The sequence below is a fragment of the Pongo abelii genome, chromosome X (assembly GCF_028885655.2).
Source record: "Pongo abelii isolate AG06213 chromosome X, NHGRI_mPonAbe1-v2.0_pri, whole genome shotgun sequence".
Taxonomy (NCBI): Eukaryota; Metazoa; Chordata; class Mammalia; order Primates; family Hominidae; genus Pongo; species Pongo abelii.
Window position 1 is genome coordinate 111,025,216 of NC_072008.2, and position 13,989 is coordinate 111,039,204.

The window sequence follows — 13,989 nt, forward strand, 5'->3', positions numbered from 1 at the left end:
TAGAGAAGCAAGAGCAAACAAATTCAAAAGCTAGCAGAAGACAAGAAATAACTAAGATCAGAGCAGAACTGAAGGAGATAGAGACAGAAAAAACCCTTCAAAAAATCAATGAATCCAGGAGCTGGTTTTTTGAAAAGATTAACAAAACAGATGGACCACTAGCTGGACTAATGAAGAAGAAAAGAAAATAATCAAGTAGTCGCAATAAAAAATGATACAGGGGATATTACCACTGAAACCACAGAAATGCAAACTACCAACAGAGAATACTATAAACACCTCTACGCAAATAAACTGGAAAATCTAGAAGAAATGGATAAATTTCTGGACACATACACCCTCCCAAGACTAAACCAAGAAGAAGTTGAATCCCTGAATAGACCAATAACAAGTTCTGAAATTGAGGCAGTAATTAATAGTCTACCAACCAAAAAAAGCCGAGGACCAGACGGATTCACAGCCGAATTCTACCAGAGGTACAAAGAGGAGCTGGTACCATTTCTTCTGCAACTATTCCAATGAATGGAAAAAGAGGGAATCCTCTCTAACTCATTTTATGGGGGCAGCATCATCCTGAAACCAAAACTTGGCAGAGACACAACAAAAAGAGAAAATTTCAGGCCAATATCCCTGAAGAACATCGATGTGAAAATCCTCAAGAAAATACTGGCAAACAAAATCCAGCAGCACATCAAAAAGCTTATCCACCACGATCAAGTCAGCTTTATCCCTGGGATGCAAGCCTGGTTCAACATATGCAAATCAATAAATGTAATCCATCACATAAACAGAACCAACGACAAAAACCACCTAATTATCTTAATATACACAGAAAAGGCTTTCGATAAAATTCAACACCCCTTCATGATAAAAACTCTGAATAAACTAGGTGGTGATGGAACATATCTCAAAATAATAAGAGCTATTTATGACAAACCCATAACCAATATCATACTGAATGGGCAAAAGGTGGAAGCATTCCCTTTGAAAACTCACATTAGACAAGGATGCCCTCTCACCACTCCTATTCAACACAGTGTTGGAAGTTCTGGCCAGGGCAATCAAGCAAGAGAAAGAAATGAAGCACATTCTAATAGGAAGAGAGGAAGTCCAATTGTCTCTGTTTGCAGACGACATGATTGTACGTTTAGAAAACCCCATCGTCTCAGCCCAAAAACCCCTTAAGCTGATAAGCAACTTCAGCAAAGTCTCAGGATACAAAAGCAATGTGCAAAAATCACAGGCATTCCTGTACACCAACAATAGTCAAGCAGAGAGCCAAATCATGAGTGAACTCCCATTCACAATTACTACAAAGAGAATAAAATACCTAGGAATACAACTTACAAGGGGCGTCTTCAAGGAGATCTACAAACCACTGCTCAAGAAAATAAGAGAGGACACAAATGGAAAAACATTCCATGCTCATGGATAGGAAGAATCAATATCACGAAAGTGGCTATACTGCCCAAAGTAATTTATAGATTCTGTGCTATTCCCATCAAGCTACCAGTTACTTTCTTCACTGAATTAGAAAAAAAAACTACTTTAAATTTCATATGGAACCAAAAAAGAGCCCGCATAGCCAAGACAGTCCTAAGCAAAAAGAACAAAGCTGGAGGCATCACACTACCTGACTTCAAACTATATTACAAGGCTACAGTAACAAAAACAGCATGGTACTGGTACCAAAACAGATATATAGACCAATGGAATGGAACAGAGACCTCAGAAATAACACCACACATCTACATCCATCTGATCTTCAACAAACCTCACAAAAACAAGCAATGGAGAAAGAATTCCCTATTTAATAAATGGTGCTGGGAAAACTGGGTAGCCATATGCAGAAAACTGAAACTGGATCCCTTCCTTACACTTTATACAAAAATTAATTCAAGATGGATTAAAGACGTAAATGTTAGACCTAAAACCATAAAAACCCTAGAAGAAAACCTAGGCAATACCATTCAGGACATAGGCATGGGCAAGGACTTCATGTCTAAAACACCAAAAGCAATGGCAACAACAGCCAAAATTGACAAATGGGATCTAATTAAACTAAAGAGCTTCTGCACAGCAAAAGAAACTACCATCAGAGTGAACAGGCAACCTACAGAATGGGCGAAAATTTTTGCAATCTACTCATCTGACAAAGGGCTAATATCCAGAATCTACAATGAACTCAAACAAATTTACAAGAAAAAAACAACCCCATCAAAAAGTGGGTGAAGGATATGAACAGACACTTCTCAAAAGAAGACATTTATGCAGCCGACACATGAAAAAATGCTCATCATCACTGGCCATCAGAGAAATGCAAATCAAAACCACAATGAGATACCACCTCACACCAGTTAGAATGGCAATCATTAAAAAGTCAGGAAACAACAGGTGCTGGAGAGGATGTGGAGAAACAGGAACACTTTTACACTGTTGGTGGGACTGTAAACTAGTTCAACCATTGTGGAAGTCAGTGTGGCGATGCGTCAGGGATGTAGAACTAGAAATACTATTTGACCCAGCCATCCCATTACTGGGTGTATACCCAAAGGATTATAAAACATGCTGCTATAAAGACACATGCACACGTATGTTTATTGCGGCACTATTCACAATAGCAAAGACTTGGAACCAACCCAAATGTCCAACAATGATAGACTGGATTAAGAAAATGTGGCACATATACACCATAGAATACTATGCAGCCATAAAAAGAATGAGTTCATGTTCTTTGCAGGGACATGGATGAAGCTGGAAGCCCTCATTCTCAGCAAACACAGGAACGGAAAACCAAACACTGCATATTCTCACTCATAAGTGTGAGGTGAAAAATGAGAACACATAGACACAGGGAGGAGGACATCACACACTGGGGCCTGTCAGGGGATGGGGTGTGAGGAGAGGGAGAGCATTAGGACAAATACCTAACACATGCAGAGCTTAAAACCTAGATGATGGGTTGATAGGTACGGCAAGCCACCATGGCACATGTATACCTATGTAACAAACCTACACGTTCTGCACATGTATCCCAGAACTTAAAGTTAAAAAAAAAATCTGTCCACCCACTCAAGTTAGCTAAAGAAAAGAGGTTCTGTGTAAAGGGGATTTTCACGTAGCACAACTGTAGGAAGTGAAAAGTGGTTGTGCTGCTGCTCTCTCCATCTCTCTGGAGTCACAGGATGATTCCTCTGTGCCTGTCTGCTCCCTGGAACCACGTACCAGTGACTCCCAAAGACACTTGCCTCTGGAAAGCACCCAGTTCTATTCCCCCACAGCCAGGGCCAAGCATCAGCAGTGGTCTCAGCATCCATGGCTTTGGTCCTGGCACCAACTCCAAGTGGCCTACTGCTTCATTGCTCAACATCATAGAATCGGCCTCTCTGTTCAGAGTGTCTAGCATGAAAATCCATTTGGCTCTGGATGGGTCAAATATCCACTCCTGCTCCAATCATCTAAGGCCTAGATGCGAGTAGAGGGTGGGGTGTTATATACATGGTTGCCTTTTTTACCAGACACTAGGGCAGGGAGAGAGAGAGAGAGCGAGACATACACAAATAAAAGCTGCAGCATTTCTGGGGTATTGAGTGCTAGTGCTCTGGAATACAAAGGGGGTCACCACAACATGTCTGTCTCTCTGTGTCTCTCTCTCCCCACCCCAATCTATACCTCCCCTGGCCACCACTCCACTTCTACGCCTCTTTCACAACCCCTACTTTCTTCCCCCTCCTCCAGTCACCACCCCTATCGCTGAAGTTATTCGTAAAGGTACCATTGTCTCACCTCCTTCCCCCACTCTTCCCAGCCTTCTTCCCCTACCACCCCGGCCCCCGCCACCACAAGCCCGCCCTCTGAAAATTAATTCGCCATCGAGATATGCATGCTTCGGTTCTATTTTGCATTTCTGCACTCAGTGAGGTTTTTGCAGCCAGATTCCCCTCCCACAGTCGAAGCAAGTATCCCTCCGTGAAAAATTCACAGCGTTACACCAAGGGCAGTCCCAGTCCCCTGGCCTGCGATATACTGGAGGTCTTCTTTGCTGATGAGGTTCAGAGTATCTCCTGTCTCTTGGGTATTCCTGAGGGTCTATTCTGTGGGGCCCCCCATCAGACCACAGGCTAGTATCAAAGGCCCCCCAGTCGGAAGGCAGCTGGGGCGGAACTGGTGCTGTGACTGTTGCTTGTGGAGGGGATATAGTGGGTACGCCTGAGAAGGAGGAAAAAGGGCTTGAGTATGAGTATGTGAATGAGGCAGGGAGCTGGACAGGAAGAGGTTCTGGTGAGGCTCTGGACCAGGGGTTCGTGGTTCCAGAGAAATAAGATGAGGCTGTTTCGACCGACCTGAGATCTCCCTCCTTCTGCCCCCAATAGGTGTAATTTTCCTGATCAGCATCTCCAAGGAGCTGCAGGAGGATTCTCTCCAGCCCCTCTGTGGTCTCCATGGAGGCAGCCCCGGCCTCCACGTGGGGGGACTGGGTCTCCATGGGGGCAGCCCCAGCCTCCACAGGGGGAGCCATGGCCTCCACAGGGGCAGCCACAACCTCCACATCCCTCTGCTCTTCTTCTGCTCCTTTTCCTCCAGCAGCACCAGCAGCAGCCACCGCCGCCTCTTCTTCCTCCTCACCTGCTCCTTCTGTGCAAACCCTTCCGGCAGTGGCCAGGTCTGGCCACCCTGCCCCCTGCTCCCACTCATGGGGAGACACCAGCTCCTGGAGAGAAGTGAGCAGGGCTGAGGTGTGTTCTGGGGGCAAGGCGGGAGCACTAAGCAGGGTAGGACGGAGCTACCAGGTGGGAAGGGCGGGGCAGGGCGAAGCCATGGAGCAGGGTGGAGAGGGGTGGGAATGGGGTGGGGCAGTGGTACTGGTCAGGGCCCAATTGAGGGATCTTACTGCATGGAGCGGCTTCCAACTTACCTTGTCTCGCTCTTTCTGCACCTCCACGAGGCTGGTCTGGGCCATTCTTAGCCGGGAGGCCGCCTCCTTGCGTTCCGTCTCCTGCTGCTCCCTGAGCTCCTTCAGGTCTGACGCCAAGGCCTGTGCGGCTGATTTGTGCAGTTTGGCGAAGCCGTGCAGCCACTGCACCCTGTGCCTTTGTAGCTGTGCCTGCCTGCGGGCAAAGCGCACGCCCAAGGCCAGGCTGCCCCAGGTGCAGGCCTCTTTGACCTCACTGGGCACCTCGCTGTCCTCCAGTATGGCCCTCAGCTTGTCTTCCACCTCCTCCCAGGATAAGGATATATTCTCAAGATAGAACTCGGGGCCTTTCGTGTGCCTGGCCATTTTCTCGTTGATGAAGGCCACCACGTTGCTATGCCGGAACCCATTACTGGGGTCATCAGGTCTCAAGGCCATGATCGCCTCGGGGTTTAACGGTTTCACTAGCCCTGTGTGGATGGAGCAGCCAATAGGTTCCTTTCCTCCCCCTTAGCTCCTCTCCTCATCCGTCTTCTCCCGCCCTCTTGTCCCCGCCCTCCCCGCTCTGACAAGACCCTCATAATGACCCCCTGACCGGCTTGTCCTACCCTAGGACACCTCCCACCAGGCCTCACCTCTTCAGCCAGGGCCAGAGGAAGTACAGGCCAACCCCGCTGTCTTAACACGCCCGAAGAGAGAGGAGGATCTCTCTCCCTCTTAAGGTTCAGGGGAAAGGAAGACTCAGGGCCAACGTCGGCTTTTACTCTGGGACTGTTCCAATTTCCAGAGACACCAGGGGTGGAAGGGAGTGAGTGAGGAAGGCCCCTCCCACTCCACTGGGATGTAAGGGAACATGCCACATGGTTGGGAGCCCATAAAGGTCGGAAGAAACAGGATTGGTCAGAGAAGACTTAGAACCAAGAAAATTAAGCCCTTATAATCAAGTCAAAAAAGTCCCATTTATCCCTCCCTCTTGACAATGGTTTGTCCCACGCCAACGGCTAGTAGGGACCCTCCTAGAGGTTGAAGGGGGAATAATGGGTATGTTCTAGAACATGAAAAAGACCCCCAACCCATGAAAATTCTGCAGCTCCTTTTCCAGACTCCTAAATCCTAGTATACAGGTTAGTGACCTTTTTCTGAAACGGGCAGTATAGCAGGCATTTGAGCCTTTGTGGGCAACAGATTATCCCAACTACTTGTAGCACAAAAGCAGCCATAAATAATACCTGAAGAAATGACCATGGCCATGTTCTAATAAAAGTTCATTTATAAAACCAGGCAGTTGGCATGATTTGGCCTGTAGATGTCAAACTCCCAATCTAGATTCACATTTCATACATGTCCTACAGACACACAGAATCAGAATGTTCATGATATGACTCCCCCTTTTCCCTGTTAAAAACGTTAGGCAAAGCTAACAGTTTGTTTACACACAAACAACAACAACAACAACAAAAAAACAAAAAACGAGTCATGAATTTGTCAGTACTCAGAACCAGAAGAGTTTCAGAGAGCTATTCCCAGCAACATGAGAAGTGAATTTTTATAGGCTGAGTTTGGACACAAAAGAGAAAAATCACCTGATTGGCTACAGCAAGGCATTTGCCTTATTTGGACGTGGTCTCATCACTTGACTGTCTGTAATTAGCTGGAGCCTGGCTAGTTGTGTTTGGCTGAAATTAGGCTGTCTTTTATACAGCTTATGTTAAGTTTCAGTCTGTTTACATGCTAAGTTAGTTTGCGGTTTGTTAGATAGGAACTCAAAGTTTGGAAACAGCTTCAAACTAATGACCTCTTGCTTATTTTAATATATGCAGGAGATGATTCCCCTCCTAAATTCCTATGTTGCCCAATACAGAAACCTCAAAATCAAATTTTTAAGTTACCTACCCTTCATACCGATCCTTAAAAACAAGTCAACTAAGAGACAAAATCTTGTTGCTGTGACCTCAGAAACTTCTAAGACATCCATGCCCACTTAGGGAATGTCCATGTTGCTTCTCAAATAATCTTGCTGTCTTTAATTTCTTCATAATCCCTAATCACTTCCTAACCTTTCCTATGATCATGTTTCTCTTAAGCTTAAAATCATTTGCTGGATCCTTGTGACACACTCCTTGTCCTGACATTGGAATCTCACCCCAGGATACCATTCTAATTTAACTCTCTCCACTCTGTTATCCACCATCATTTATGTACCTAAGGGACTAAGCCATACAGGGATACACTGATTTTGGGGTTCTAAGTTACTTTCCCTTCTGAAAAATCAGAGCATTCATTTTTTATTATATGGGCATTATGTTCTATTCTATGAACTACATTTAAAAAGACAATATTTCTTCTCTAAGGGTCCTATGTCAGATAATTAGAGAGGAAAAAGACAGTAAATCAAGCATTAAAATATTACCTAAGAAGGTAGTTAAACCCCAGAGGCATGAAGTCCCACCATTTAAATGCTGCTTTTAGATGCTGTCTTGTGATTTCTTTCCTTCTCAGCTTGTATATTTTATTTATCAGCCATCAGTGGAAAGGGTTCATGGTTTGGCTTATTCTAGAGTGACTTCTATAGAAAAAGCATCCAGAAGATAATGTAGAAAAGAGAATGGTGAGGAAAGGGGGAGAGACTGGAGTCAGGAAGACCCATTAGGGAGATGCTAAAGCAATTCAAGAAGTAAACTAAAGCAGTGGAAATAGGGATGGAGAGAAGAGTGTAGAGAGCCATTTGGTAGATAGAATGCATAGGGATGTCAGGGACAAGGATGAGGGAATGCTGAGGATAATGCCCAGGTTTCTGGTATAGGGGACTAAGTAGATAGCCCTGTTATTGACTTAGATGGAGAATGAAGAAGAATTTTTTGGGATGAGTTCACCTTTAGACATATTAACATTAAAATACCTGTTGGGGCCATGTGCGGTGGCTCACACCTGTAATCCTAGCACTTTGGGAGGCTGAGGTGGATGGATCACCTGAGGTCAGGAGGTGGAGACCAGCCTAGCAAACATGGCAAAATCCTGTGTCTACTAAAAATACAAAACTTAGCTGGGGGTAATGGCGCACGCCTGTAGTCCCAGCTACTTGGGAGGCTGAGGCACAAGAATCGCTTGTACCTGTGAGGCAGAGGTTGCAGTGAGCCGAGATCATGCCACTGCACTCCAGCCTGGGCAACAGAGCGAGACTCAGTCTCAAAAAAAAAAAAAAAAATACCTGTTGGGCATTCTGGTGGAGATACTCAGTAGGCAGTTTGATATATGAGTCTAGAACTTAGGAGAGACATCAGAGCTGAAGATGTAGTATTGAGAGGTGAAAGCTGTATTTATAGCAGCGGTTGAAATAACTCAGGGACAGAATATGGAGCAAGAAGAGTAGAGGGCTGAGGACAGAACCGTGGCCTGCCTTCATGGATCTCCTCCTTTCTACAACTGTGTGCTACCATTGGTGACTTTATAGTTGTCCCCCTTACTCCTTTGTGTTCTTGTCTACTAAGTTCAGAACATCTTTTACCTTATCTCTTTTATTCCCTCTATAATACTTTAAACATGAACTTCAGTTTGTGATTAGTTGTCTCTTTATACTGCCATTCTCCCACTTCCACTTATAAACACTTTTAGGAAATTAAAAGTAAATTGTTTCTTTTAGCAGCCTGGAGGAGGGAGAAAGTGAAGACAGAGAAACCTGTTAGGAGATTCCTTCAACAGTGCAGACAAAACATGATTAGGGCTTGAACTGTGGCAGGACCTCGATGAGATGTCAGATGACAAGAGATTTTTGACATACAGTTAGCATGACTTGTTAACCAATTGTATTAATATATGAGAAATAAATATGGGTGTTGGAGTGGAAAATGATTTTGAGGCATTTGACTTGAGAAACTAGGTTTTGTGACAAGTGATGCCTCAAATCATAATAGATATGAGGAAAAACAGACTATAGAGAGGAGATAATAAATGCAGTTTTGGATTGACAAATGCCTTTGTGATAGTTATATTGAATTATAGTTGAATGGCTATACTGGGCTGGAAGTTAGGTGAGAGGACAAAACTAGAGATATGTATTATAAGTTTGGGTGTTTTCAGTGCTCAGTTTGTGGCTAAGACCTCGTGCTTCAATAAAATTGCTGGAGATGAAGGTTGGAAGGAGAGAGAATAAGCAGGACAAAAAAAACAGAGGAAGGAATCCCAAGGTCTTGGAAAGGGTAGCAAATACCTTTAGGGATAGGATAAGGGAGAACAAGCAATAGGAGTAGTCAGAGAAGTAGACAATCAAAAAAGGGAGATATTTTAGACCTAAGGAGAGATTTGGAAGGTAAAAAGAGTGTTACTAGTTTCATATAATGCACAGAGGTTACATAGGATGAGGGTGAACAAAAGGTCATTAGATTTAGCTAATAAGATATCCTTAGTGATTCAAGTGATGAGAATCAATAGAATGGTGAGGCAGGTGCCAGATGATAGGGGATCACAGAATGAACTTAGAGGAACAAGTAGAAATTTTGAATACTGACTAGTCTTTCAAGATCTCTGACACAGTAGAGAATTCTACCACCAGGAGTCAGAAAATAGATCATGGAAGCATAGGATATGACAGCTTATTTGGTGAGACAACTAAGTTATACAATTTTCAACACAAAGACAGGGAAAATAATCTGGTATATAATACTGTATGAAGAAAGGTAATCATATGTAAAGAAAACTCTGTGTTTTGAAGAGTTTGCATTGTGACCCAGGAAATAAGGCCAAACCTTTGTGAATTCTATGATAATACTATGAAATAACATTGACAGATGCAAAAATATCAGTGTAATCTGATATTTATAGAGAAAGAGTGAGGAAGTGAGAAATAGTTATTAGAGTCAGTGAAATTGGTTGGGGAAGGATTTCTGGAGGAGAGTTATGTTCTTGTTCTTAATAGAAACATCGGGGTTCTCCAAAGATTTATGAAGACCTTTCTGGTTGTAGTATGATGTGTCTCAGATTACCATTCTTAAAATTGTCTTCATCCAAACAAGAAGGCAGGAATTACTCATACTATGATGTGGACAATGGTGGTGTCAGCGAACCTTTCAAATTTACCTTCGTTATTACCTTACCTTTATCCACATCCTCAATCATTGGTAGTCAGATTTTGAACAAGCTGCCTGTACCCTTAGGTGGCATATTGCAATTGCCTTTCCCTTAGGAATGGTGACATGAGCTCACCATTAGAATGATCCACAATTCTTAGTTATATATAAATGGATTGCTACATATATATGTACTGTATACTTTTTTCTTGAGTAGGTTTCTAACTTTAATGCACAGCCTCCAAATAAATTATAGTTTGCTTTGAATTCAAGGTGAATAATATTTTGATGACAAAAAATGTATTTTGAGTGAGTAGTTTTTAAAATATACATAATGTTTACTATAACCTTGTCCACGAGCTACTTTTTTAAAAAACAATAACAAGAAGAAAACAAAACATCTTTGATTCACTTTATGGGTTGGGTTGGGAATCGGTAGATAGTGTGATAATAGTGGTGATGATGTTAAAGGAAATTAATTTTTATTGAGTACTTAGTATATGCCAGGCACTGTGCTATGAGCTTTAAATGAACTGTCTCATTGTTAGGAGAGAATTCTCCATGGTGCTCTTGCATTTTTTACGTGTCTGTGAGCAGAGTATCCCTTGCCCTGGATTATCTTTTCAAAGGTGTATGTATAGAGAACAGACTTTTATTTTTTTTTTTTTATTTTATTTTTCTGAGACAGAGTCTCCTCTGTCACCCAGGCTGGAGTATAATGGCATGATCTCGGCTCACTGCAACCTCCGCCTTTCAGTTTCAAGCGATTCTCCCATCTCAGCCTACCAAGTAGCTGGGATTACAGGCACCCACCATCATACTCAGCTAATTTTTGTAGAGACAGGGTTTCACCATGTTGGCCAGGCTGGTCTTGAACTCCTGACCCTCAGGTGATCTGCCTGCCTCGGCCTCCCAAAGTGTTGGGATTACAGGCGTGAGCCACCGTGCCTGGCCAGAGAATAGCCTTAGAAGATAGAAATACTGTCTATCTCTAGAGCAAAAGGCAGGTTTGCTTATAGCCTTGGAAAATACTGTTAGTATCTGCCTCTGGAACAAAGGGCAGACATGCTTATGGCCCATTATAAGAAATTTGTGTTTCTTAAGCTTGGGGTTCTTCTGTAATACAACCCAATACTTCTACAAGTATCACCTGATCCTCTTTGTATTATCCTATGGGAATTGAGTTTGTGTAAGCAACACAAATACTGATACTTTGGCTACTGTCATTGCTCCAATTAACTGTTTATTATTTCTGACCTAGGATTCTGGTGTCTTCTACCAGCTTCCATGAAACTGGCAGGCTAAATTTTTAGTGCATAAGTAAGGTAAAATCTCAGACCCTTTGCCATTCTTTCTTTTCCTTTTTTTTTTTGATACAGAGTCTCACTCTGTTGCTCAGGCTGGAGTGCAATGGTGTGATCTCAGCTCACTGCAACCTCCGCCTCCTGGGTTCAAGTGATTCTTGTGCCTCAGCCTCCTAAGTAGCTGGGATTACAAGAGCGTACCACCATGCCAGCTGTTTTTTTGTTTTGTATTTTTAGTAGAGACAGAGTTTTGTTATGTTGGCCAGGCTGGTCTCGAACTCCTGTCCACAAGTGATCCACCCGCTTGGCCACCCAAAGTGCTGGGAATACAGGTGTGAGCCACTGGGCCCAGCCCCCTTTACCATTCTTAACACTTGCATAATAAAACAACCCTATAAAGATAGCTGCTTTTATTATTCTCATTCCACATATACCAAAAACTGAGATTTACTCACCCATGCAAAGATCCATAGGTAAGACATTATAGAGCTGGGATTTGAACCCAAGTCTAACTCTAAAAGCTGCATTATCAAGCAGTAAGCTACTCAAGTCCTTGGATTAACCTTTTATCTGACTGCATCATGAACTATAAGAAAGTTATGCTTAAATAATTCTGGGTTGCAGATTACCAGTGTCATGTCAAAGGCTGAATGTTCATGTCAGCAGGAGATAAGAACAGTTAAAAAATTATGATATGTTTATGCCCCCACAAATCCTTGTTTGTTTAATTACCAGGTTTATACCTTATGAAAAAAATGTACATAAACTTAAAACCTATTATATTGACATATTTACAGGCTAGAGATATCATCTATGAATGATGGCATTATTTGTTTTGTTTTGTTTTGTTTTTAAAAAAAACAACTTAATAAAACAAAAATCCCTGAGCTCTTTACAACTGTACAAGCCTAGAAGTAAGATGATTTACTTAAAGACTAAAAGTGACAAAAATGAGTTCATTCAATAGATCCTGTATCCCCAAACTTCTTCTTAGTAGCATAGATATTTTTATCCTTATATTAGGTTTACATCTGCTTTTCAATGTATATAAACAGCATGGCACATAGCAGGTGCCCATTAAATGTCATTTGAATGATTCTAAAGGGTTGCGGGTCTTCATAGAATGATAATATTAATACACAGTTCAGGGCTTTGGCCATCTTGGTCTTTTAATGCATTAACATTGCAAGTTTGCAGTTTTATGTAATTATTTATGCAGACATCTGAAAGTCCCCTTTCCAATCAAGCTTAAAAGATTTTTCAATAAAACTTTCTTCTTTTTATTTTTTTAATATTTGCAATTTAAACTTTTTTAAATAAGGTAAAATATACATATGTAATTTACCATCCTTACCATTTTAAATGTACAGTTCAGCTGTAATAAATACATGTATATTCTTTTTTCCCCCTTATCCCCCTTTACTAGAAAACCTTATTTTTCTAATGATTTTTGAGAAATAGAACTTATCAAAGGGCTTGAGATCTTGTTTGTTTATTCATTTGTTTTCCTTCCTTGAATTTGCTACAGTATCAGTTGCTAGTTCTTATGTTTTAACGTCGGTCTTATTCAATGACTATAGATTGATTAATTGATGTTATATGTAGCAAATCAGTTCACGTTATAAAATTTCAGACAGTAAAGCTTGTTTTAGTTTCCTTATCATTAGATGGTCTCTGAAATTTACAAGGAAAGTATTTTGAAGTGAGGATAAGACAATTGAATAAATCAGTTAGGAAAGTTTCAACTATATCCTGAGGCATTTTATCTAGGGCTTTTGATTTTAGGTACAAGAAAGATCCCTAATTTATTTAGATTATTTTCACCAGCTTAGTCCTGGTGATACGACAAGTTCACATATGCTCAAACTCTAAAACAAAACTTTATAGTATGGGCATGTTTTATAAATGCGAGTTAGAAAAGGAATTTGGATGTTTCATGTGTATTTTAAATTATGAGTTTTGCTTTTCTCTCCAGGGAACCCAAGATTGATCAATATTTTCCCTTAGAAATACATCTGGGTAAAAAGTTCTAATTATGACCTAAATAAGCTAACATTAAACCTTTGGAATAGAAAGCAAGGTTTATTTATACATTTTCTAATTCTTCTGTGCTATGCAAATTAACATTATTCTTTAGATGTTATCTTACACATCTGCTTTTCTTTCTGTCAGCTTCCTCAAGTTGGTATGGATAACTACAAGTTAGTTTGGCTGTTGAGCAATGTTAGCATCAAGTTCTGAGAGTATCCAGGGGCTAGCAGCCAATAAACCTTGGTTCTGAACTACTGACCAGCTACGTCAGCTTAACAAAGTTCTTTGTCCTCTCTGTGTCTATGTTTTACTCCTGTAAGCGTTACTTACCCTGCCCATTTTCCAGGGTTATTGGGAGAATTAAGTAAGATAATACATATAGAAGTACTTGGAAAGATTACTAACGTGTGTAATTGTAAGTTGTTGCTGCAGTATCATTGCAAAGGCCTTTTGCCTACACTGAGCCTGAATGTGTTCCTTGTCTTCCTCAGGATGTGAAGTAGGGAGAGAAAAAATACCATCTGCATTCTTGCACACTTGTCAGTCTGCCTCCTCAACCTCACATAGCTCTAATTGTACCTAATGAAAGTAACATTTTTAGGTCCCAGTTGCAGGAAATATTTTAAATAGAACCAGCCTGGGGCATTTTTCAAAATAAAATCTAAATAATGCAAGATTG

The 13,989-nt window shown here is 41.6% G+C and overlaps 2 protein-coding genes across 4 annotated transcripts in view; one reads left to right on the forward strand and one right to left on the reverse strand.

Annotated features, from left to right (window-relative positions):
* IL1RAPL2 (interleukin 1 receptor accessory protein like 2) overlaps nt 1-13,989 on the forward strand; it is a 1,231,199-nt gene that overhangs the window by 673,649 nt on the left and 543,561 nt on the right. The window lies entirely within an intron of this gene.
* On the reverse strand, nt 3,879-5,669 carry TEX13A (testis expressed 13A). The gene is made up of 3 exons (XM_002831951.3): nt 5,548-5,669; nt 4,916-5,382; nt 3,879-4,711 (listed from the first exon to the last, which is right to left on the reverse strand). Exons 2-3 carry the CDS (start codon nt 5,348-5,350, stop codon nt 3,914-3,916), a joined length of 1,233 nt encoding a protein of 410 aa, XP_002831997.1. The 5' UTR covers nt 5,351-5,382; nt 5,548-5,669; the 3' UTR covers nt 3,879-3,913.